This window comes from Chanos chanos, chromosome 1 (genome assembly GCF_902362185.1).
Source record: "Chanos chanos chromosome 1, fChaCha1.1, whole genome shotgun sequence".
NCBI classification, from domain to species: Eukaryota; Metazoa; Chordata; class Actinopteri; order Gonorynchiformes; family Chanidae; genus Chanos; species Chanos chanos.
Window position 1 is genome coordinate 43045932 of NC_044495.1, and position 26853 is coordinate 43072784.

Here is a 26853-nt window from a genome sequence, read left to right on the forward strand (position 1 = left end):
AGACTGTCATCAATCTGGTGTCTTGACTTTTGGTATGACCAAGCGAAGATACTGTAGGGGGGAGCAAGTGGTTAAGGAACTTTGCCTATCAATAAAAAAAAAACTTCGCCTATCAATAAAAAAAAAAAGATCATTCTGTGGTAGCTATTCACTTTAGCCTACCAGGTCACTGAAGACCAGTTCGTGAACGAAGCTGAGCCTGAGTGGCGCGCGTGCGCGGCCTAGGGGGAAAAATGAAGGAATCACTCACTTAGACAACTTGTAACTCCCGAGTCATACAAAAGCAGTTCAAAATAAACAAATCGTTCACGAACGACACGTCACTATAACACAGTAGCATTATGAGCTACAGAAAGAGCATGGAGATTGCGAGCTTCAGCAAACTGAGCTTCATAAAACAGAGAAGAGTGTTGCTTCAGCGCTCATTTCAACGACGGAGAAGAGATTTCGGAAATTTCGGAAGTTGCTCCAATCCTTCAGTAACATCTCCAACCCTGCACACATACATACCTTTCTAAAATAAACGTAAAGTTGCTGAGCAAATCGCTGAAAGATAAGGTGTTGCCAGCTTTAGATGAGTTTGTAATGAATGTCTATCGCACTGCTGATGTTTCAGTAATGCATCTTTAAATTTTTATTTTGGGCATAACTGATATTCTGATACATTTGAATGTAAGACATTATAGATGTAATAAATCATCACTTGAAGTTACTCACTACTTGAGTAGTCATTTTATGAGATTCTGTTTTACTCATACTCAAGACTTTATTTTGATGAGTACTTTTACTTCTACTTGAGACATTATCCCAGCAAACACGTCCAAGTGGGGCCCACATGGGCTTTACCTGGGTTAGGTGGGCTTCAACTGGGCATGGGCTCAGAGTGGACTTTTAAGTGGGTTGGTGTTGGGGCCCAAATGGGCAACCCAGATGAACATACATGGGCTAGAAATGGGCATACCATTTACACAGCGAACATGGGTACTGGGTGGGTCTCAAGTGGGCTACATTCTCCAAAGTGAAAAGAACAAAAATGTATCTAGCAAGATAATCTGCATATAGGCTATATACGCACTGAAAACATTTTTTTTTATTATTGTTGTTGTTTTGATACTTGGGCTAATGTGCAAATGTTATGGCTGGTAAGTTTACGCCATTTCAATCTAATCGAAATCTAAAAATGGCAACACTAATTATGCAATTTTGCCCAACCAATCCTTTGCGCTTTAAAAGGCGCTTTAAAACTTGTACCCGCCTATTTCATCAACGTCAGATCGTCCACAGTGTTCAACAGCGTTGTTGGCAGGGAGGTTAGAGCGACTTTTGACGCTCTCGCCGCTCTCAGTGTGAGCGTACAGTTACTCGATGTGGAGAGCTGGAGGCCCTTCTTAAAAAGAACGTGAGAACCATTTAGACTCAACTCAGTCAGCTCTGTCTTGCCGTGCTTCAGTGAACGTCAAAATACTGTGTTTTCTCTCCGTATTTACCGTGCAAAATACATTGAGCAGGACGACTTGGGACAGTGAATTTCATTGCATACCAAGCAGACAGTTTTCATTGTGTAATAAACAGAGAAAAGCAAATGAACCGGCAAGGCTATTGATGTAGCTGGCATAAAACAGCGCTGTCTGTAAGGTGCGATGAACAAGCGACAGTGCGTTTCATAGGATATTTGTCGTCCAAAGGGGTGACGTGTTCCATGTGCCTGTCATAAGTCTTTGCTGTTTTAAAGTACAACATCTGTAACACTGTGAAAGCCATAAATGTTTTGGGAGGAGGTTTGTACATATGTAAAAATACCAAATGCTTAGACTGAAATAACATTATGAACATCAGCTTGTTATCAGAAACAGCTGTTACGAAAAACTGTATGTTCACAAGGAAGAAAATTTTACTTGAACCAAATTTAAATTTACATATAGAAAAAAACCTTATTACAAAAACCAGCATGATCTCCGAAAGTGGAAAATAATACGTGGATCCGTGCCTCTGATCCGCTCCAAAATTCAATGGTTATTCCTTGGCCCATGCTTCCACTAAATTTCATGAAAATCGGCCCGCTAGTTTTTCCATAATCCTGACAAATAAACAGACAAACAAACAAACCGCACCGAAAACATAACTTCCTCGGCGAAGTTAGCCTAATAATACATGTGCAACATTTTATAGAGCACTACGTGTTCCATCAACTTGAGCACTCTCCGCGTTCTGTGACGCGTATTCATTGCTGTGTCGCAAACTCCGAATTGTCTCTGGCGTAAATCTCAACAGCAACAAACATTACGTTTATTGTTTGTTACCTCGGAGTTCATAACCAATATTAGCACAGGAAAGGGGGAAATATCGGGCAGATGTCGACATGGTAATCGCAGTGCACTGGTCAGACCGCACAAGGAACTGATTGTGTTTAAACCCCATTGGGATTTTGAAAAGGTTGGATTCCAGTTTACAGATAAAAACAAAAACTCTCTGAGGACATGTACTGGCCATTCTGGTGACGTGTAGGCAAAACCCACAATCGAGGTAAAATGTGAAGTCAATCTGTTGTTTAATCTTTTTTAATTAAAGAAGGACATAGTGAAGACATGTGAACATGTATATGTGACGTACAATACACCTGTTTGTCTCTGCCTGGTCTTCAGTGCAACTGATGTTAACTCACCACCTCACTAAAGCCAGTGCTCAGTGTAAGCCTAAGGTATTCTTACCCTCCATACCACGCACCTGAGTGACCCTACTCACTGTAATGAGCAACAGTACCCGAATATTATACATTATATACAAGAAACACAAAGTACTCATTCATCAGAAACTGCCATGTAAACTTAATTACAAAATTTTTTTAAATATTCCATGGTAAAGCTTCCATTTCAAATGAAATATTGAAAAGAAATCTAAAAAAGACATTCCAGAAAAAGTCTGGAATGCAAATCCAACAAAGAAATGAGGTATGGTAGTTATTTTTTCGACAGTATATACATAAAATCAGCACGTCCCAATACATCATCTTATTTATAAAGAGACATGAGGTCAAAACGGTTGGCTGAATGCAGACCACTAAACCAGAGCCCCATGCAAGGCAGCTGCACTGCTGTTCAAAGAAATGCATTCACTTCAGCTGACAACCTATAAAATTATCTCACACACACAAACGCACACTCATGCAGTTCCAGACACATATACACACTTTACAGTGTGACTCAACTATCTACACACTCTGCGTTTTACAGAAACAAAGTGTCGACCCAGATGGTAGGATTTCCTGTGTCTGGACTGTGCGCTCCTTCGCGGCCCAGAGTTGGTGTGCCCCTTTACAGGGAGATTCTGTGGTGGGAACGTAATGTCTACTGAGGGGCTTTGAAGAGACTCAGGCTCCTTATTCCTTATTCCCCCTACACTCTTCCTCTCTTTCCGCAGTTTTTTAATTTCCCGTCGCTTTCTTCGCTTCTCTGGCCATGTCTGACCTCGCTGCTGCTTGGCCTTTTGGGATCCTTCCAAACACAGCTGCTGTAACCCTAGAGACGCCATGGTAATAAACATAGTCATATATCTAGCATTCTGATTCTGTCATACAGTCGTACCCAGTCTCTCTCTCTGTCATGCACACACACACTCACACACACACACACACACAAACACACCTGTGGCTCTGCTGAGAGTCTGTGCTTGCCGTATCTGAAGATCCTGCTCTGAATCATAAACACACACATATGGAACAGATGGCTTGACTCCACTTTGCATCCTTTTCTGCATGCATTCCTAACAGCAAGACAAGAGATGTTCAGCTTGTGTGTATGAGAGCAAGTGTGCATGTGTGTGTGTGTGTGTGTGTGTGTGTGTGTGTGTGCGTGCACGCATGTGTGCACACGCATCTGCGGGCAGGTTTGTGTGTGTGTGTGCACGCATCTGTGTGCAGGTGAGTGTGTTCACATACATGGCCATAGTGTCCCTGAAGAGCACAGTTGTAGCAGTAAACCGGTTGTCTTCTTGTGTGTTCACATTCTGGTCTGACAGGGACTCCATGCTGTGTCTAAATGTCGGAGAGGCACAGTGTTCAAAACACAGAATTAACACAATCACAGTATTTCTCAGTCTGTGGTGCGTTTTGTCTGTCTCTAGAATATAATAATACACACTCTGACTTTCGCATCTGGCAACATGAGCCTTGGTGTCAAAGGGGAAAATTACCCAACTAACCCATGTCCTCATTATAGCAACTTATCTCGCTGTTTTCAGGAACCTGTTGGGTTTTTTTTGTTTGTTTATTTGTTTTTTCAAACACTAGGATTTTTCTTTTAATTATGTTGATATTGTTCTTATTTCCTCTCTTAGCAGGCAGGACAAAGAATCAAATCTTGAGACAGAATGTAAAACTATTCATGCTTGGCCACCCAGGTAGTAGCAGACTGACTGAACACATAAACAACACTAGTTTAAAAAAAAGTCAAAATATCAGTTAACTGTAATAACACATCAGACTAATGCAACTGATGACTTCATGATCCTGGTGACAGTCTCTCATCGCCACAGGATCTGTATGACTGCTAGGCTGAACTTCTCCATTATCTCTACTGCAGTCCACTATCCACTGAAACGCAATAAACACTTGGGCTAATCTTAATGTTTGTCCAGAAACCAGTACCTAATTTCTAGATTTAGACATCTTTAATCTCCCCTGACATTTCCATTAGTTCAGATTTAGAAACAGCAAAGAAACAGAATTTTCAACGCGATGAAAGAATGAATGTTTATCACAGCTAACAGCAAGTTAAATTCTAATCAACAGAGCTAGTAATATATGTATCTTACTGGCAGCTGATGCAATGCAGAACAAATATGTACTACAAAATCATTCTGGGGTTATGTGATGTCCAACTACAACAAAATTAAAGCTGTGCTGATAGCAGTACATGTCGGGTGTGAATACAGTATCTAAAAGCATTAAGACATTGGGTAGATCTTAGATACATGTCTCACCGTTAGATGATACTGTCTCCAGCTGTCTGGGCAACTCTACAGCAGACATAAAGATGAGAGGTCAGGCTTCAAAAAATGAAAAACAAATCTAGAAATGAAAATATGAAGGAGACAAAAAAAAAAAGCATACAAACTCACATCCTGTAGATGCCCAGACCTTCCACAGCGAGAACAGGGCTGATCACAGTATGTCTGCAGTGGGCAGGCCAGCTGTGTGCGCACTGTTTGTTTGTGGGATGTGAGTGTGTGTGTCAGGAGTCCACACACAGGGCAGTGTTGCTGTGGACAGGCCGAGAGGAGGTGTCCCCGCTGTCCACATAACACACAGCACATCTGCCTCTGTAAAACAAACGTGCACACACACACATTAACAAAGCCATAACACACACACTCATTAACAAAGCAGTGCACAAGTGCTGTGCCAGGAGTGTAACAACTGTGGTAAATCAAGACAAAAAGGTCATAGAGACCTAAAAGACTGTGGGTTTGATTTCAACCATAATACTACATAAGAACGTATCTGTAGTGTGTTTATACCTTGGGAGCAGGGCAGCTCCAAGTCTTGTGTCCTCTCTTTCGGCAGTTTGAGCAAAACAAGTCCTCTTGGAGCGGGAAGTAGCGGGGTGTGCGGCTGGAAAACTGGGTATGATAAAAGAGGAGAAACTACTGTGAGGTGATACGGAGAGATGTCAGCGGCATATTTTTCTGAAACACAGACCACTCACGGACCTCTCCGTCTTTGCGTTTATCTCCTCCTCTACTGCCGCTCTCTCGATCCTTCTCTGAGACTACCCACAGTTTTGTATTATAGTTTTCTTCATTCTTTTCATCTAGGAAAATAAGACTTTCTTACATAAATACACTGCAGCCTTTAAAATAGCCTGTGTGCGCTGTTACTATCGCACGCTAGAAGAGAACTGTATTAACAAGCCACGTACTCAGCAAAGATGTTGACGTCCACAATTTCCTAACTCATAAAAGAGTGATGTTTTACCGTCCGTGTCCGAACAACTGTAACTTAGGTTGAGCTGTATAGTCCGGTCTGCCTCCTCCTCTTCCTCTCCCAAGATCATCCAATGCTCAATCTCAAAGTCTGATTCTCCTTCACTCCCCTCTTCGCTACCTCTCTCGTCCGCACTATCGGAGCTGAGCTCCGAATCCGGCCAGGACAGATCAGGCGATCTGTCAGAACTAACAAAACTCCAGCTGTCGTACTCATGTTCTTCATCTACCACGTATTCGCAGTGCATGCCACCCGCTACTGCTGCCTCGAGCGAAGACACGTGGGCACTAGGTCTGCCTCAATCCAGCGGTCGTAAAAACATTAAGGAATCTGTCCAAACCCGTAGAGTGAAAGAAGTGTAAAGGTCAACGTTTTGATTAAATAAACAAAAAGGAAACCTCAGTACACTTTTGTCATGTACACACAGCACGTGCGGCCCAGTTTTCATCTGAAGTCGGTCAAATCTTCACCTTACACTCAGTTTCCTCGAACCTCTGCTGAGAACGCCGCAAAGCTATGCGTCGAAAAGTGTTCTAAGAACGCAGCCTCTTTAGTGTTGAAGAATAAACACCCGAAACACTTCTTCGTATGTAGAGGGATCAAGCGGCAGCTGTCCTCCAATCTCTAAAGACAAAAATAGTTTAAAAACTATTGCTGTTTCTGCATACCTTGCCCAAGAAAATCCGAACCATTTTGTTGGCCGACAAAAATATTTCCTGGATTTCACGTGTACTATTAGTTGGACGACTACAATCACTTACTGTGTGATGCTTTCCTTTACAATGAGAGTACAAATCACTTCCCTTCTGTACCAAAAGTAAGAAGAAAAAAAAACATACACACACACACACACACACACACACACAACCTAAATACATACAATTCTGCATGGGTATGATATAGTGTGTCCATGTTACTGAAGTTCTCTGCCAATGTGTCCCTGAATTGTCTCAGAGAAAACTCGCGGACTTATGAACCATTCACCCTCATGTTGGCATCAAGATTTAAATTTGAAACAGAAGAGAGGCATTTGTAATAATTATCAGATCACATTGTATGAAATATGTATTAAATTGCATTAAACTAACTAAACGTAGGCTATACTTTTAATTATCGCTACTGAATATCAGAAAGAGAGCATCCCATGTTCTTCAACATGATTGACTGTAGCCAGTCTGTAGCCTTGAATTGCCGTTTGGCATTATAACATATCTATCTATAAATACATTTATAATTACTAAGTGGTTAACACATAGTCATGATTCCATCAACCTAAACAAGTTTCTTGATTTGTTTGGCAAGAAAATTGTAAGACACTTCACAGAAACAGCCAGGTCAGCAGTAGTTCTGCCATATGAAACATTAACGGATGGCACACAAGCTTCCCCTGGGAAAGGGCAAGAATCGGTGTGTCTAAGGTTTGTGTATCATAACCTGGTGTGTCATAAGGTGTTTGTTGATCTACATGAGGTCTCAGGTACATGTGGGGAGGAAACTGACAAGGTAGCATCTGATGTCTGCTTACCACTAAATTTGCTCCTGTCAGGATTACAAGGTCAGAAACATATCATAGAGCTGTCAGTATAGCAGGTAAATATTCTTTATCAGAAAAAAAAAACACAACAACAGCCTTTAGCTTTGTACTTGGAGCACACACCACGTTAATCCTGCTGCACAGACAGCAATCATTTTCCAACAGTTTGGTGAGGATAGTTGTAAGACCTTTGCAGTTTTAACACTTTTGACATGTTTTGTGTTTTCTGTATTTTTCAGCATATCAAGACAGTGAAAAAGAAAAACAGGCAGGGGTGTGCCTACAGACATCCTGAAAAAGGTTGCAGTTGAGGTCAGAAAGAAAAAATCAGTCGCGTTTGATCAATAAGGGTCAGTGTCTCTGCCATATCTCTTTGGACAGATATTGTAAAGCTTTACAAAAGGTTCAGAGAAGGAACAGTCCTGTATCAGTCACCATGGCAGTACACATACGTAACACACTTGAACACATGATTACTACATCAAGATGCACACTGCATATGATACAGCGTGTTCCAAAACACATCAGTACTGAGAAAAACCAATCATTACACACAATAGAGGTCAGGATCCAGGCAGCTGTGCACTTGGGAAGGGGGTTGGGTAAAACTGGACAAAAAGTCACAGTTCATTTTGAAATTTAAAAAAAGTGGAAAAACAATCAAATAAAAGATGAATAACTAGAGCAGGCAGATCTCTCTGAACAGTTTAATACAGAACTTCAAAAATGATACAGCACAAGGGACAAGCTGACTCCTCCAGTTCTGACTGTACCAGCATGTTTTGCCGGAAGTCTACCAGTCATCTTAATAACTGAGTCACATTACTTAACTGTCTTACATCTGTGCACTGCAGTATTGAGTAATCCTTCAACGTATCTCATTACATTTCAGACGGAGAGAACAACCATTGCTCTCTTCCCCTCACAAATCACATCTAAAATTAATCAAACGTGAAATTAGCACATTTAAATAAAACACACATTGCACCATCTAGATAAACAAAATATGCCCATACCTAAAAACAATGCCTGCAGCACTTGGTTATAGGTGGAATCAGGGAATATTGCACAAAAACTGTCACATGGACAACTTAAGTGGGTAATCTCTAACACTTTAAACATACCAAGCATCACGGCGCGGTCATCAGTTCTCAGCGCATCTACAGGCACAATACATGTGTTTCTCCGTTGATCATGGAAGGACAAAGACCTCACAAACTCACAAATACTTTGATTTCACAAAATTACCATCAGTTCCGAACACAAGCAATATGGTCAAAACCGTCACTCACCTCCATAGCTTTCAGTGAATGAATCAACACCAATGGATCAACAAAAGCAATGGTGCTGTATAAATGAAAGTTTTAATCATCACCTTGTAGTTAGCATTACGATTAATGTCCTGTCTGGATTCTCTGCAGGAACAGCTGTCTTCATTACCATGTATTAAGACAGACAATGGCATCTCTCTAATCTCTCTCTCCCTTTTCTTTTTTATTGTGAAGGGTAACCATTTTATTTACTTTGTGAAAGATATGTAGCATTAGTCCTGCAGTGCCACTGGGGCTGTTTTCTATTCTGCTGATCCAATCTAAGTCTTAGACAAGGTTGTGTTCCTACACACTCATAGTAAAGCTATGTCTGCATGTCTAAAACCAACTACAGTGCGCAATATCTAATAAAAACTACTTTGACCCTTAAAATCACACACACGGTTAAGAGACTGGTCTGTCTGAGTCTGTCACCGGACACGGTCCCCTGAGAAGAATTACAATCACTGAGAAAACACAGACTAGTCCACAGCAGTAAACCATAGTATTAAAAGGACTGAAAAAGAATTCATACACCACAGACAGGAACCACCACATGCACCGCCACACCCAACACACACAGCACCAGACAACACCAAAACATAATGCCAGAGGCCAGACAAGCCACGAGAGCAGCAAACACAATGTCGTCCACATCCACACCGTAGCCGTCAAAAGAGAACAGACTCCGGGATAACAGGTTCCTGCAAAAAAAAACGGAAGAGGATTCAGTTTGCACAAAACAATTGCACAAACTTTCAAACCAGACAAAGACTCGGTGAGTGTTTCCATTGATCTTGCCATTATACAGTATGTTTACAGATCTGTAGGGAACAGTTAGCGGAAGACAAGTAGACAGTTTATTCAGAGTTTATTCATGCTAGACGCTTTAGGTAATAGCGTCTGCGAAATGAATTTATGTAAATGTACTAATCGTTTTATTGAAAATTTGAAAGCATCAGAGTTTCCAATGATTGTTCTTGTCACTCTGGTATTTGAACATTAAATATAGACTTTTTGAATATGCATAAGATATAGACTTATCGAGAGCTAAGAAATGTAACAATACAAGAACATAAAATTATTGTGTGCTGTATGATGGGACATCTATTCACAAAATTGATTTAAAGAAAGAAAGAAAGAAAGAGAAAAAAGGGAAACCTAATTGTACAACATTTGTTTGTTTGCTTGCTTGCTTAATTTTCCTATTACCAGCTTTGAATGACATCATAATCACCCTCACTGGTTAATCAGGGGTAGAACTTTCATTAGAGTCAAAAGGGTGAGGGGTTTCTCTGGCTTTTGACTAATCCAACTCTTTTATTCCACAAATCTCTTTCTCTCTCTCAGTGGTGAAGTTAAGGAAGTTTGTTGGGAACTTTGGAGATCGCAGTTGGTGTTGGTAAGATCACAGACAGTCCAGGAGGGCCTTTTTCCTTTTTTATTTTTTCAGTTGTTAAGGTTGTAAGATAGAATTTGTATGTGTGCGAGATTATTTTTTCACTGACGCACACGATCATGGCCTTGTCCACGAGTTTCCATGAGAAAATAGCGATAATCTTACCCAGAACATAACATAAAAGGGCATGAGCTGGTGGCAACAAATTCATTTCAGCTTTATGCTACGTTCACCAATTCTTCCTCTGTGAGACACGATGTAAAAATCTCCAAGCCACACTTGCACCTGCTGGATAAGGAAAAAGAGGATTCCTCTCTAGATATGACATGAATGACCTGTCATTGTTGCCATTGTTCTCTAAATGAGGATGTTTCTCTTTTAAAATACAACATGGCACAAAATCCACCAGACAGAGAGCACTGATTCAGTGTCCCTCAGTTCATTCCAAAACACTGTGTCTTCTATACACTGTTCAGTGTCTGCTCCACACACACCTGATCCATCTGATACTAAGCTGAACGTAATTTTTCACTGGCGCACAAGTCTGAGGAGACAGGATGAGAGTTGACAGCAACTGAATGTTCAAACAAACTCTGAGAAATTCTGAAAATTCTTTAGGACGCTGTTTCGTTTGTAAGTTATTCAGTGATGCCTGAAGAACGAGGAAGAGGGCTGGATAAAGGAAATCCTTTACTGGAAATCCTGCAGAGACTGGACCTAGCAGTATGTCGAATCAAATCAGACAATAGTGAATTATGTACAGTATCACAAACTGGCAGGATTATAATCTGTCTAACACTCACTGCTTCTCTCATTATGAAACATGTCTGTGATGTGTAGTGAGAAGTAAGAAGGGTGGAGTCTGAAATGGAGTGATTTTTGTGAGTGGCCGTAACTAATATGAAAAGACAAATACGAGTCTTTCTTTAGAAGTCTCTTTTTCTCAAAATCTCCCCCATAAAGCAACAGAATCAGCATACTGATCTACAACTATTCCTCAGTACATGAAACTCCAGGCCAGACATGGTTGAGTGAGAATATTTCTGTGTGTGGCAGTCTGTATGCAATTTTTCTTTAAAGGCCCAAAGGTGAAGTGTAAAGTCCAATAGGGCTGTAAACAAGGAGTGAATTACTGAGCAGCTTCCTCATTCTATTACACACTCACAGTGTGAGAGAGAGAGAGAGAGAGAGGGGTGAACATGAGAAAGATAGGAGCGCGTCAACTGAGTGCTATGTGGGAGTGTGTGAGGTAGAGCGAGTGTGATAGAGAAAGAAAAAAAAAGAAAAAAAAGAGAGGATTACACCAAGAAGACCAAGGAATAAGGAATACAAGCTGTGAATGAGTGTTGGTGTGAGAAGGACTGGGGTGAGAGCTGACATTTGAACTGGTCCAAAAACATGGCAGCTCCACCACGAGTGGTTTTCCAGAGGAGGGACAGAGTCACCGCTCTGCCCCTGTACCACAGCAGGTATCTGTTCAAAAAATACACCGGAGAGAGGGTAAGACTTCAACAGAGCCGTGTGTGTGTGAGCAGAGCACCGTCGTTTAATGACCCACTGTTTGGCTGTTTTCCCTCACAGAATTTTTAACGACTGTACTGACTTTGAATTTAAGAATGTGGAGATTCTCGACAAATATTGTCTGGTTGGAACATGCAATATGTTGTCTTTTTATGCCGTGTTGTTTTCGACTGACTTTATGGACAGTGCTTTCATTGATCTGTAATAGTTACATGATGTCTTGGCCAGTGTTACCTGTGAGGCCTGAGAAATGAGCAGAGAGAGTAGAGATAACAGGAAGTCCAGAGTGTTCAAGGGGGCAAAGTGTTCTATATTATTTCTCCATTATCTCTTTCTTGCGACATGATACAAAAATTTCCGTACCACACGTGTACCAGGTGGATTTAGAAACATGGGGTTCCTTACTAGATATGACATAAATGATTTCTCATTGTTCTCTTTGGTCCACTAGGCATTTTGAGCTGATACACTGTCAGTCCAGTCCTATACATTGTGTCTGTCTCTGCTCCAAACACCTGACTGAACTAAAATTCACCTGCTGACAACAGTGTGCCGACGGAGTCGGGGCTAAATGGCTTTATCAATGGAAGAGGCAAAAACTGTTCATTTAAAAGTCATGCAAAGTCGTTCTCTTTTTTCTCTGCCAGGACTTTAAGAGTTTCTTTGCTGAACTGAGAGGTTCCACCATTTTTCTGTACTCTGATGAAAAAGAGCAAAAGGTCAGGAAAAAAAAGAATGAAAGAAACTTTTCCTAACGTTAAGCTCAAATGCACTCCTCAGACAATAATATCAGTAATAAAAATAATAACAGACACCTGTGGACATGTTTTGTGTGTTTCAGTACTGTGAAAGGCTAGAGGTGCATAACCTGAAATCACTAAAAATGGACTCTTCCTCATATATGAAGAACAAACCTGTCATTTTCACACTCACACTACATAACGAGGAGGTGCAACTAAAGGTAAAAGTAAACAAAAAGAGAGAGTAACCCTAACCCTAACCCTAACTTAAACTGAGATTTATGCTGTTTTGTGTGTGCATGTACGTGTGTGCTTACATGTGCGTGCATGCTTCTCTTTAGATTGAAAACCCTAATTATGCGGAGGAATGGAGAGGCTTCATCCACACCGTGGCGAACGTGAGTACTTTGAGTAAAATTCAAACACAGAGCATAGAAGAAGGTTACATACTGAACTGGACTGAGTAACTTCGACACGTGATGCCCGTGGACTTTGCATTATAAGTGCAGTTTTGAAGTAGTGAACCACTGTCACCTGTAGTTTTTATTGCTGTGACTCAGGTCCAAGTCAGTGAGGAGAGAAAAAGGAGGAATATAAAATCTGGTTTTGCAGTGGCAGTGTTGAAGAATCTGGACACTCTTCATGGCACATCAAGTGAAAACGTAACACGGCTGGTTTAGTCTGAGTTCGAAATCCTCCTCTTTTACACAGCCAGAGAAAGACTGGCCACTGATTCATAGGATGCGCATCTTCTGCTGAAGCCAGGATATTTTTTACCTTATTGATCAAACAAATAAACTCTGGAATGAAGAATAACCAGGAGCTGCTCTGTGATTCTTTCAGTTGAAGAACAGTTGCGTGAAAGAAATTAGTGTTTTGATGATTAGGTGATAAAAAAAAAAGTTTCCACAGCTCCGATCCTAGGATGTTCCTTGTATTGCTGTAAACTAATGAATTATAATACATTTTTTACGGCTGTCGACAAACTGTTGGTGCTCCGTCCCCCAGTTAGAAATCCCATCGGAGCTGCAGTTGCTGCCAGGTCAGATTTTACGACTGGAGGAAATTCTGGTTGATGAACGCAAACGAAGAGCTGCCTCATTCAGCCATAACCCTGACCTGCCTCTCGGAAAAACAGCCTCCAAAGCCAAATCCCAGCACGACTACCGCCAGCCTCAGACTCCAGAGTTAGCAACTTCTCTGTTACTGCAATACACTCACAATTACATTTGAATAAACTCCTTTGTATGCAGGCTTCACGGATTTTCTTTCTCTCTCTAGATGTTTTTATGAAGTCTCTCGTGAACAAGCTGAGAAGATGCTGGAGGAGCATCCAGAGTATGGCAGCATCATCATGCGTCCATCAGCACATGCCGACTATGCCGTCACAATCAGACAGCAACACCCCAGGTACACACACACACACACACAGCCTCAATGCCGGACAGATTTATCCCAGATACTGCCTCTCTATATCTCTCATTTTCTCTGTCTCTCACACACAAACGTTACCATCAGACACACCTGAACCAGGCACATGACCATTATGAGACAAGTAGATAAACATATTGTACACACACCCCATTGACCAGCACATCTACACCACGGTTCATTTGTGTGTGTGTGTTTGTGTTTCAGTGGTGCTTTGCTGAGAAACTATAAGATCCACTCTAGCGACTGTGGCTTTGTCATCAAGCTGGACGACCCAGTAAGTTCTAATCTATACAACAGTTGAGTTCTAATCTAATCTATACAACTATTGGGTTGCACATGTGTCAGTTAAGTTTGCTCAAAGAGATTGGTTGCTGTTTCTCAGGTGACTGTACCCAACTTATCAGATGTTGTGGAACACTTCCTCAAGGAGACAAACAACAAGCTTAAGCCATTCGTTAAAGTCCAACAGTATGATACACGGATAGGTACAAAAATCTCCAAATCACTGTTCCTTTTCAGTTAAGACTGCGGCAACCCATTCTACCCATCAGCAATATGGGAGCGCACTTCATACTAAGTCCTTACATTACCCTGGGCATGGGTATGTGTGGAAAAAGCTCAAATAATGTGTTCTGTATCGCAGAGCTACCCCCACCGGACTGTTCCACACGCCAGGGTCCCTCCCATGATTCGAACATCCACTCCAATTACAGATATGCCCCTAAAAAACAGTAAAGGCACAGGTAAGACCCTCTAAGTCATGTGACTCACAAATTTTGACTCTTTCACACACACACTCACATATATACATGATATAACATGACCAATCAGTCACCCCTTGATTGACATTAGATATGGGAATACTGGTGACCGATACAATCTAATTGGCAGTATTTATGGATTCATTATGAACTGTTTTTCATTACTAGGTGTGGGGGTACAGGTAACTGACAATCTGGTAATATTTACAGATTGTTTTTTATATCTAGCTGTGGGGATAACAGGGAATTGAAATAACTCAGTAGTTCTTTACAGATTGTTTTGGATCACTTGCTATCGGTATGACAGACCTACGTAGCTAAAAGAACATATGGATTGTGATGGTAGAGCCTGTGATGGTATTGTCAGGGTGAGCTGCCGTCTGTTCTGCAGAAAAGGAGGGAGAAGACGGACACTGGACAGTAGCGTGGAGACAACACAAGTCCGAACCACCGTCCGCAAGAGTCAAAGTGCAGAGAAGAACCTGTTTATAAAGGAATGTTAGGTCACAGTTGGAGAACAAAGGCTTTCACAAAAAAAAAAGAAAAAAAATACATGACACAGTGAAAGTGTTTGAGGGATGTTTATTAATCACGTTTCCAAGACGTCATCAGATCAGCCACCGTGTTTGTTTTTTGAGCACTAATCTTATGCCTTATTCAATGTTATATTTATCACGTTATCTTTATGCATTAATAGTTGCTTTTTCATATGATATTTTTAATCGAGTTATGTTTTAATGACATTTCACCCAAATACTGATGGTGGAACTGCAGCTCTCAAGAGTGGACAATGCTCATACACTCACTCTCACACACACACACACACACACACACACTTACTTCTCGCTTAGTGTTGTAATATTAAAATCTGTCTTTCTTTTTTACTTTTTGTATTTGATAAACTCTCCTCATCTTTCCTGGTCCACTTTTTAGTATTTCCTTCTCAATTTTAAATATTTCATAAAATAAAAGCAAGGGATGAGACAAAAACAAGAATAATTTAACATTTCAGGAAGAAAAAAACACAAATAATAAATTAACCCCCCTGAACCCGCCTATACTGTCGCTATGGTTACTTCTCTGTGAGTGACAGCTGTAGTATCCTCTCAAGCTCCTCCTCCTCTTCCCTCCTCTTCCTGTTAAGTGAGAAATGGGAATGCCTTATTAGTTTCTGAAAAAGTCTTACAGATTACGCTTGGAGAAACGGGAGCAGTCATAGACAGGATCCTAATCTGTACATCTCACCTGTCCAGCTCCTCCTGCTCTCGACAAGAGAGCTCCATCGCTATGCGCAGCTGTTCGTCAAAGCTGGTTGCTACGGCAAACGTAGCCGATCCCCGAGGCTCGGCCAATGAGCTGTAAGAGGGAGAGGAGTGAAGGGCGGGGTCAGAAGGTAACCCTGATGGGCTCTTGGCCGCGTCGGCCGAAGCTCCACCCTCTCCTCCAGCCAGAGAGAGAGACAGAGACTCCTGAATCGCCCTGTTACAGAGGGAGAGAGAGAGAGAGAGACACATTTTACACGTTTCACCAGAGCCAAAGATGATCCAATCCAACTCCATCCACAGACACAGTGACAAACCTCCCACATTCACACACCTCTCCAGCTGAGAGTCCTCCTCATACTGCGGTGGCTGGGAACCAGGGCGCGTGTTGGTCAGGGCCTCCCATATAGTCACCTACACAGAGAGAGAGACAGAGAGAGAGAGAAAGAGGGAAAGAAAGAGAGAGTGAGGGAGAGAGAGAGACAGAAAAGGGGACTGGTGGAGAGCTTCCAGTTTAGAAATCGTGTACAAAGTGACAAAGTTCATCTGCATTTGGTGAAAATGAGCTGAAGTATTCTTTATATTGCTAACAGTGGTCTCAGCAAAATACATAGGAGAGCAGGCACTGTGAGTTAAGGCAGTAATGATTTGTGGATTTGAATTTGGATCGAATGTGCATGTCGCCACCTACTGGCATGGGTGGAAAATCAGGTGGAGCGAGGTGAAATGTGTGGGTGGATTACCTGGTCGCTCTCTGTGCCAGCGTCTAAAAGGCTCTGCTGGATGGCAAACTGCAAGAGGTTGTCGTCCTCGTCTCTCAGCGGCTCGCTGCGGCCCGGTCCAAGCGTGGTGTAGTCCGGGGGGGGCTCAAATACGGACTGGTCCACTTCACAATGTAGTGGAGGGGGTAACTGACCTGGGATCAGATGCGGGGGAGAATGAGAGATATAGAGACCATGTGAGTCAAGGCAGGAATAAATAACTCTGACTACTGACCCTGGGTAGAATCCTAGGCCACATATTAAGGCCAAAACAAAGGCCCCATTTCTTGTGATAGACAGCTGAGTGTATAATGAAATTCAGTGTGTGGTAAAAAGTGTCCGGGCTGTGTCCACACTAAACTGAGATCTGACGCTAACCAGGGGCAGTGTACCACAGTACCAAGACAGCCAGATCCACTGCCCCCCAGATCAAACCTGCGTCTATGAAACATGATGTGGCTTTGGAGTTTGTGATTAATGTATCTGCACGTAGAAGGCAAACTATAAGCTCAAAGAAATCAGGCAACTCAGCCAGCATCTGTCCACTAGGCGGGGCTGTAGTGTTAAGACAGCTTTGAAAGGGAGCATTTTGTGCTAGATTTCACATGGATTTGAGCTACTTCCATAAATAGGAAGCCTCACTTTGAACCAGTCAGTGTTGCCCTTTTGGTACCTATTCTGATTTTCTTCTGTAACTGTTTATCTTTCTCCCTTCAATTTCTTTACCATCTTGTTCTTCTTGCACCCCATTAACTGCTGTTTACAGTTAAAACATGTTATTTACTTATTAACGAGACAGCTTCAAACCATCCATTGAAAAGAATATGAAAGATTCTTTTCGTTTCACATTTAACGCTGATCACACGTATTGGCATTAATTATAAAACACGCCAAGCACGAGAGAGCAAACACTAATGATGGTAATGATGATGAAGAAGACGATGGTCTTTACCAGTCTCGGATGGTCCATGCGGCGTGTGAACGGTGACAGAACTGACTGGCTCATCACAACCACAAAGGTTACTGAAGGTCACGCGTGCGTTCAACACATGGAACAGTGGGATTTCTGAGACAGACAAAGAATCAAAGATTTATATTTCATTTCACACACTCATTCATTCTTCTCTCGTCTCTTCAGCCTTTGCTCTTTATCACTCACCTATCTTAACTGGGAACCCGGGCGGCAGGCGCAGGGTGATGAAGTCCCTCAGTTTGGCAAAGTGAGCATTGGAAATGGCCATGAGGTCGATGATGGGCGTGACCTGCTCAGCCAGTGAGAGAGGATGAGCCTCACTCAACCACAGAGTTGCCTTAAACCTGACACAGACAGAGAGAGAGAGAGAGAGTGTGAGAGAGAGAGAGAGAGAGAGAGTGTGAGAGAGGGAGAGAGAGAGAGAGAGAGAGAGAGAAGGATACAAAGAGAAGGGAGAAAGACACGGGCAGAAAGAGTAAGAAAAAAGATGTAAGGAGTGAGAGAGAGAGAAACATTCCAAGAGACACTGAAAGAAAGATTAATTGAATCTACTGAACGTGTCGCTGAGGTGAAAACAGACATGAAGTGTTTTTTTGTGTTGCCATAGAGATGACACCTCTGCACTTTGCTGGTAAGCTCAATGGGTCGGCCGATATCTCGTCCATTCAGGTTGAACTCGGCGTCGAAATATTCCTCCGCCGTTATGGCCGTGGGGTTATGGGGGCTGGCACACTGAGACACCTGACTCTGACAGCCAATCACAACAGTCCTCAGTCAACACACACAGATCAAACCATCACAGTCCACTAAGACATCAATACTGGTCAAATAAGCAATTCATCAGCGTGGAAAGCATCAACATTACTAACCCCATTATGGGCCACATGCTGCTCCGCTATTCCCAAAAATGACTGGAGAGGGGTTTTAGAACCTAGGAGAGAGAGAGAGAGAGACAGAAGGATAGACAGAGACAGGGGAGATGAGACAGAAAGAGAGTTTGAGCAATAGGAAAAGAGTGAAACATTCTGATTTTGTTCAGATTTTCTCATTTTCACTCTAAGAAGGTGGAGGAGGACAATTGTTTCCTGTAAGTATCCACAGTGTGGAGTAGGAAAATGGTGGGTAGCGTCAGCGAAATAATCAGGTAAACAGAATAAAAATAAGCAGTGAAAACAAAGCATCCAAGTATGCAGGCTGAGTGTGGTGTGCGTCTGTGTGTGTGTGGACTGAGTGTGCTGTGGTGTGTGTGTGTGTGTGGACTGGGTGTGATGTGGTGTGTGTGAACTGGGTGTGGTGTGGTGTGGTGTGTGTGTGTGTGTGTGGACTGAGTGTGCTGTGGTGTGTGTGTATGTGGACTGGGTGTGATGTGGTGTGTGTGTGTGTGGACTGGGTGTGATGTGGTGTGTGTGTGTGTGCGTGTGTGTGTGAACTGGGTGTGATGTGGTGTGGGTGTGTGTGCGTGTGTGTGTGAACTGGGTGTGATGTGGTGTGGTGTGTGTGTGCGTGTGTGTGAACTGGGTGTGATGTGGTGTGGTGTGTGTGTGTGCGTGTGTGTGAACTGGGTGTGATGTGGTGTGGTGTGGTGTGTGTGTGTGTGTGTGTGTGTGTGTGTGAACTGGGTGCAATGTGGTTCGTGTGGTGTGTGTGTGAATACCTTTGCTCCTGGACTTGTCCTGGTCAGACAGATGTTCTGTGCGAGATCGAGTCACCAGCTCTACATTACTGGCACTGTAAACCTTAACACAACACCAAAAGCTCTCATGAAAACAGACATACTTCACATTGACTGCAAAATAAACTGTTGGATAGTCTGATGGATGGTCTGAAAGTCCAACTCCACATCTGAAAACTACCCAAATCACCTGCAAGGAAATATCTGAGCCCCAAATTTGTCAAAATACCTCAAATCTCTGAGCACATTCACAACGGTGTCTCACAGCCACTGACAATGCTCAGAAAACTATGTCTGTGTATCTTTATTTGATATCATAACTCAAGACTAAGGCTTTGGAGTCTGACGTCATTTTGGACGTTTTGCCATAGATTTAGTTTTGTGTTTGTTTAGACCATAAAGTGCTTCCATTTCCCTTTATGCATCTTTTTCAGCACACCCTCTGACAGAGGTCTGGCCCCTCTTTTTGTCAAGATAAGACACTATGCAACTCTCAATAGTTCAAAATACAAAGCAATTTAAAAACCCTGCTTTAGAATTTCAGAAGTCATCAACAGGAAAACACAGGATTTTTCTGCATGTCTTTATTGCAAAAAAAGGCAGAGATACAGCGAAAAATGCAACAGGGGTCAAATAAAATTTACATTGCCAGTAATAATTTTACATAAAACTCACGTTACAATAACTCCACTTTGGGAGCCCGAGTCCGCACTTTTGACTAGTTCTTACTGACTGTTGCTGCTTTGCTCTTCCAGGGCAGTATTATTCCAGTGTGATTAAGGTATGTCATTTATCATATCTTCATGGGGTCAAATAGTCAAGTTTTCACCAGAGCAGCCTCATTCTCTCACTTAAAAACAAGACCCTGTATCAACAATCTTGAGAATGTTCTCACAAATGTTCTAAACCTTAAACCACATTGAACTTTACTGAGACCAGAGTAAACCATACCACGCTAAACCGCACCACACTAAACCACACCAAACCAGACCATGCCAAACACCAGCCCACGCTAAACACCAGCCCAAGCTGAACCAGACCACCACACGAAAACACACCACACCAAACCGGTCCGGACTGGAACTGTGCTATCCACGGCAAACAGACTACTAGTGCTAAAAGACACCATGCAGCTGGTCAGTCTGAGGTGGGTCATGGCAGATCTCACCTTTGCCTCGTAGCCACTCACAACCTCTGTCTTCTCCGAACGCCAACCCCAAATACCAGACTTATTCCTGCACAAAAAGGACAAATACACACGTTAACAAACTGTATGTGTGTGTGTGTGTGTGTCTGTGTGTGTGAGAGAGAGAGACAGTGTGTGAGTGCATATGTGTGTGTGTGTACATGTGTGTGCATCTTTCAAAGGCAATATTGTGTGTTGAGGTCTGTGTGAGTGTGTGTGTGTGTGTGTGTGTGTATGTTCAGGTGTGTGTGTGTGTTTTCCTTCCGAAGGCGATGCTGCATGTGTCTGTGCAACTGTGCGTGTGCACCTTTTGAAGGGGATGTTGCATGTGTTGAGATGTGTGTGTTGAGGTGTGTGCGTGTGTACCTTTCGAAGGCGATGTTGCGTGTGTTGAGGTGTGTGGAGACGATGGGTGAGGTAAGCCTCTGTGCTGTGTTCTCCTGTGAGGGAAGCATGGCTGCAAGGAGAGATGGAGCATCTCGCGGGGACAGAGACAGAGGTTCTGTATACACCACCTGTTTCTCATGATCCACCTCCATCACCATTGCTCCACTCTCTGAAACACGCACACACACCAACAACCTGTATCAAACAAACACTACCACACACACAGAGTCATAATCCACACACACAAACACACACACACACGGCAGCAACCCGTATCAAACACTACCACACACATGCAGTCATAATCCTGTAACACACAGACACACGCACGCACACACACACACAGACAACAACCTGTATCAAACAAACACTACCACACACACACAGTCATAATCCTGCACCCCCCCCCACACACACACAAACATGTGGCAACAACCTGCATCAAACAAACACTACCACACACACAGTAATAATCCTGTAACACACACATACGGCAACAACTGTGTAGCAAACACTACCACACACGTACAGTCATAATCCTGTAACACACACACACACACACACACAGACAACAACCCGTAACAACATATCAAACAAACACTACCACTCACACACAGAGTCATAATGCTGTAACTAACACACACACACCAACAATCAATGTGAAATAAACACCACCACACACACAGTCATATTCCTGTAACACACACACACGGCAACAACCCGTATCAAACAAACACTACCACAGAAACACAGTCATAATCCTGTACCCCCCCCGACACACACACACACACAGCAACAACCTGTGTCAAACAAACACTACCACACACACACACATACAGCAACGATCTGTATCAAACAAACACTATCACACACACACAGTCATAATCCTGTAACACACACACACACACACACACACACAGAGCAACAGCCCATATCAAACAAACACTACCACACACACGCACAGTTATAATCCTGTACCCCACACACACACACACCAACAACCCATATCAAAAATATATTACCATACACAGAGTCATAGTCCTGTAACACACACACACACACACACACACAGCATCAATCCATATCAAACAAACATTACCACACACATACAGTCATAATCCTGTGACACACACAAACATACACAAACACACACAGCAACAACCTGTATCAAATAAACATGACCACACACACACACACACAATCATAATTCTGTATCACACACACGCGCGCGCGCACACACACACACACACACACACACACACAGCAATACCATATAAGCATAATTGCCAAATACAAAAACTCACACACACATAATCCTGTACCACATACACACACTCACACATGCAGTCAGTGACTCCTGTTCCACATCACAAACACACGTGCACGTTGTAACCACACAGCAGCACACACGGTCGCACACAAACAGTTCTTTGAACCCACGCAGAGTAAGAGAGGAAAATCTGCTAGTTCTTATTCTCAGACTCCAATTATACATAATCAGACAAAAGCAGCACCGTGTCCAGCCTGTGTTTTCACTGGTGTGTAATGTCTCACCTCCACCTTTGAAAATGTAACTACGGCGCCCCTTTAGCCAAGTCATGTGCTCAAAGCCAAGCAGCGTGGTGTCCACGCGCAGACACGAGCCACTCTTCCACACGCGGTACACGTCACTGGGGCAAACCTTGGACACCAGAGGCACTGGCAAACAGAGGCAGAGAGACAGAGATCATCTGTGGGGCAACAGCAGGGGGAGCTGTCCACCACTGTGGTGCTGAAATGGGTTAAGCTTAAAGCAACAAAACCCTCAAGTACTGCACACAGTACAACTACACACACTACAGCTGGTCAACTGTCTGCCGGTGAAGAGAGGCAGGGTAAAAACCCGGCAGTCTCTGTCAGCGGCTGAATCCCGTCACTGATCTGTCCTCAAACTACCTGCACCACACATCTCTCCTCAGACTTTAAACATGTTGATGTTGAATTTACCCCTCTTCAGTCAGACAACTAAAATGGGACAAAGTCCACTAGACATACAGTTACAAAAAAAAAAAAAACTCGGGTTTTAAAAATGGAGCAAAAACAGCTTGACTTAACCCTCCACTCACCCCAGCTGGTAAATTCCCACTTCATCTCCACATAGAAATCCCGAGCCTGTGATACAGTGCGAGTGAGCAAGAGAGAGAGAGAGAAACATCCTTATTTGAAATATGTAAATGCTATCTGAGGTATGCTACACTGCAGCTGAGCACAGATGGTTTAAGACAGATCACAAGCCAGTAACTCTTCCAGTAACATACTTATCAAAGGAGATATCCAGTTCAAACGAATGCACTTTCAATGGACTATCAACACTGAACTGTTATACAGCTGTGTGTGTGTGTGTGTGTGTGTGCGTGTGCGTGTGCGAGCGACCTGTCTCAGTTTGCTCAGAAGCTCTGGAATGCCAGCCAGTCGTTCTGTAGCCCGTTTAAAGTCTCTGTACTGAAGAACCAGCTGCACCAGCTCTGGATCTCCGGTGCTCACGGCCTCTTGCAAAACTATACAAACCATAAATGCATCATTAACACAATGAACAAACAGTGATTCTTTAATTTAAAAAAAAAATGCCGTGTATTCCATACCAATCTGTCTCTCTATCTCCCCATCATACACAGATAATGGATGTTAATGGACAACTTCTGAATAATAAATAATGTCTGTTAAAGAAAAATGAGCAAAAATTGCAAGGACTTTTGGGGAGTGAATAACAGCCCAATTTAACACAACATGTGGCTTTTCAAGGCAATCATGGGTTCATAAATCAGTCGAGTTATATGCCTCAAAACAAACTTTCATTCAGCTCGTGCCAGACTGTCACCTGTCCAGCCCTGTGCGTTGCAGTGTGTGGGGTCCGCGTTGTGTCGCAGCAACACCCTGGTTGATTCCAGATGTCCGAGGCATACCGCGAGCTCAAGTGGTGTGCGCCCGCGTGGGTCCAACCGTTCAATGTCCTGCTGCAACGTAAACAACACGAGTAAACGCGCGCGCGCGCACACACACACACACAAAATCAGGTTCATAGGCAGAAGTAACACGGTGTGGAAAAGCACGCAAATACCTGCTTTTTCTGTAGCTCGCGGTCCAGTTCCAGATATTGATTGTTCCACACCATATAATGTAAAGGAAACGCCTCTTGAGCCATTGCGCACCAGAGACCCTAGCTTTGAGATATAAATGGTCCTTTGAGTGTCTATGGTCAACTGGATCAGGCGTTTAACAAATCTGGTGGTTGACGAGGATAGCAAGAAAACACTCACAACCAACTTTTTTCTCAGGCTATTTGATATCTGAATAAACAGGATAAGTTTGCCAAACCCTCCCACAAATTGAATGAAGCTCAAAATTAGGAGCACAACGATTTCTATGAGAAATCGGGTTGCTTCCTGGTTACAGTCATCCTCTCATGTCAGGAAACAGAAGAGAATGACAGCTTGTTGTACAGCTAACGAATTAGCTTTCAGAACTGTAATTCAAACTCCAAGCGCTTATTTACGGACAGGAAATTTAAGGATCATTTAACATTAACAAGCTGGTAAAATTAGCGAACTTTCCAGTCGTCTCGTCGCATAAGATGTCCTGTCCATGGGCCAACTTTCGCAGCTAGAAAACATTAACGAATGTATTTATAGCGACTGTATGCAGAACAGGAAAAATAAACGTCTGCGCAATGAAGATAAAAGCTTCCTGACTCCAGTGTCTGTTAAAATAGATGTACGTCCTCAAAAAAATCTACGACAATTGCATGTTAGCTTGGAAACTCACCAGCTAACCAAACAGCTAACTAGCATGGGCTAAAGATGCAAAGCTACGTTAGCACCATCCCCTTCAGCGGACGTTGACACTTTGAGTAAACGGTTATCTAGAAACAGATATATCCCACTATATCTGGATAACTCTGCGTCTGAGATAGTGCATAACGTTATCGAAAAATCTTCCAGTAGTCAGACCCGAACAACCAAGTAGCGGCCTAATTTCCATACACATCCAGGTCACTCGAGTTGAGGGATGCACGCTTTGTGAGAGCCGCAGACGGCTGTTGCGTCCTGTTGGATGGTCTTTGATTCGAGGTCTTCATTTACAATTGAAATGATAGTCCTTTTCCAATGCGCAGAGCAACCACGCCAAATATTTTAGAATATTTGCATTCGTGGCAGAAAAAAAGAAAAGGAAAAGAAACGGCGGACCTAGTTGAGATCAAATATCCACTGCTAACATAAATTATTTATTTATTTGTTGCGTCGGTTTCGCTTTGGTTCCAGGTTACAAGGAGAGTGGGGGCAGCGAGAAAACAGAATTGCATCTGCACAATGATGGAGAGAAATGTGTAACTCAGTGCAAATAAATCCACATGTAACAACCAAAGACAACGGCATATTCATCTCTTCGCCTGGATGCTGATCAAATAAACACCGGCCGTTTAATAGCACCAGAAAATTGGGTTGCTCAAAGCAGTGGGGCAAACTGCGACTAATATTGTCGAAGAGCTTTTGGGAACAGAGGGGTTTTGGGAACAAAACGCTTTTCAGCTCATTTTACATGAGAAATACGTGTGCAAGAGTCTTCATGCGCTCAAAAGCAAAACAAACACACAAAAAACAAGTACTAACAATGCTGAACGATTTCAGAGCCTCCAACCCCTTCTGTCTTAAGGTTTGCTGTGTTTGGAATAGAAAATTGACGGGAAAAATAGAAAAAAAATATGGCCAGCTGATTTCTGTCTTCGATCTCTTTGTGAAGAAAAAAATGGTCCAAGGCGAGGAAGGAGGTATATTCGTGCAGCAAGAAACAACTTTGTTAAAGTCTTGAAGAGATGGCACTCGAATGTGGAACACATCATTTCACAAACTAAAAAAAATGAATGTACTATTATGTACATACATTATATATATGTGTGTGTGTGTGTGTATAAACACTTGGGAGATCTTTAGCTTTCTCAGCATTTTGAAAACAGTCCTTAAACAGTGCTTAAGCCCCTCCCCATTTAAGTATTTAAGACAGCAGCTACAGGTTTAATTATCCTTTCATCTGGATGTGACATTTATTTTGTCACTGACAATAGTTCATTAATCCCAGTAGTCATTATTCATCTGTTATTCACAAAAAAAAAAAAACCTGTCTCCATGAAGTCATCAGCAGAGTTTCAATTTGGTAACTCAGCTTTGACTTTTAGTGAGAAGCGGTCAATGAATAACTCAGGCTGTACGTATAGTATTGGCCAGAGTACTGTGTTGGCTCCAGTGCACTGTGATTCTCCACAAAACCTTTAAGTCTTATTTCTTACAGTGTAGTTATCCGCCAGATGTTTAATCCAATAATGAGTACTGCCAGGAGAGCTGACCTCACTCTTACGAGCTTTACCACAGGAGCAGGAACAAAAAATTATTCAGTTATAATTACTTTGCATTTTTTATTTTCTTGGAAAAAAAAGTGGAAAAGTTTTCTGAAAATAATTAAAATTCTACAGATTTTTTTTGTCATATACTACGGGAGAAAGATACATTTACACAAGGGTGTATATATATATTCTTATATTTATATTCTTTTTAGAGATTAACAGGAGGAGAAACAAATCAGGAATGAAGAAAAAAATAAAACAGTATTCCTCTGAAAAATACCATTGTACAGGAAAAAGGTGGAGTGAAATGCAAGAGCCTTCAACAGGAAGGCTGGTGGAAAATGAGGGAGGGTAATGGTTCATCAGAGGATTGACGGGGTGGTAGGGGTGTTTGGGGTTGGGGTCTGATGCAGGTTGTGGCCTGTTCTGGGCTAGAAAAGAGGCTTTAGGGGAATAGCACCTGTATCCCTCCTGCTGGAAGAGCCATTGGCACCGCAGGCCTGAGGAAAGTTCTGATTGCCAAATGCAGAGTGTGTGTGTGTGTGGTTACATGTCACTG

General features: G+C 42.5%; 3 protein-coding genes across 3 annotated transcripts; 1 reads left to right on the forward strand and 2 right to left on the reverse strand.

Moving 5' to 3' along the window:
* Positions 1-2914: 2914 nt before the first annotated feature.
* LOC115830139 (zinc finger CCHC domain-containing protein 7-like) lies at positions 2915-6227 on the reverse strand. The gene is made up of 8 exons (XM_030794191.1): positions 5972-6227; positions 5707-5807; positions 5515-5616; positions 5116-5316; positions 4978-5013; positions 3935-4030; positions 3642-3759; positions 2915-3515 (listed from the first exon to the last, which is right to left on the reverse strand). Exons 1-8 carry the CDS (start codon positions 6225-6227, stop codon positions 3205-3207), a joined length of 1221 nt encoding a protein of 406 aa, XP_030650051.1. The 3' UTR covers positions 2915-3204.
* A 5394-nt stretch (positions 6228-11621) lies between these two features.
* LOC115830150 (signal-transducing adaptor protein 1-like) lies at positions 11622-14653 on the forward strand. The gene is made up of 9 exons (XM_030794202.1): positions 11622-11723; positions 12392-12463; positions 12586-12705; positions 12826-12882; positions 13493-13671; positions 13766-13894; positions 14123-14192; positions 14301-14403; positions 14562-14653. Exons 1-9 carry the CDS (start codon positions 11622-11624, stop codon positions 14651-14653), a joined length of 924 nt encoding a protein of 307 aa, XP_030650062.1.
* A 1076-nt stretch (positions 14654-15729) lies between these two features.
* Positions 15730-24103, reverse strand: ankrd13d (ankyrin repeat domain 13 family, member D). Its single transcript, XM_030779362.1, has 17 exons — positions 24018-24103; positions 23778-23913; positions 23333-23457; positions 23026-23071; positions 22475-22618; positions 20900-21089; positions 20516-20582; positions 19330-19411; positions 18545-18606; positions 18292-18422; positions 17862-18019; positions 17655-17768; positions 16685-16857; positions 16276-16355; positions 16128-16158; positions 15925-16088; positions 15730-15815 (listed from the first exon to the last, which is right to left on the reverse strand). The coding sequence occupies exons 1-17, from the start codon at positions 24099-24101 to the stop codon at positions 15752-15754; spliced, it is 1851 nt and encodes a 616-aa protein (XP_030635222.1). The 5' UTR covers positions 24102-24103; the 3' UTR covers positions 15730-15751.
* Between the last annotated feature and the right edge of the window lie 2750 nt (positions 24104-26853).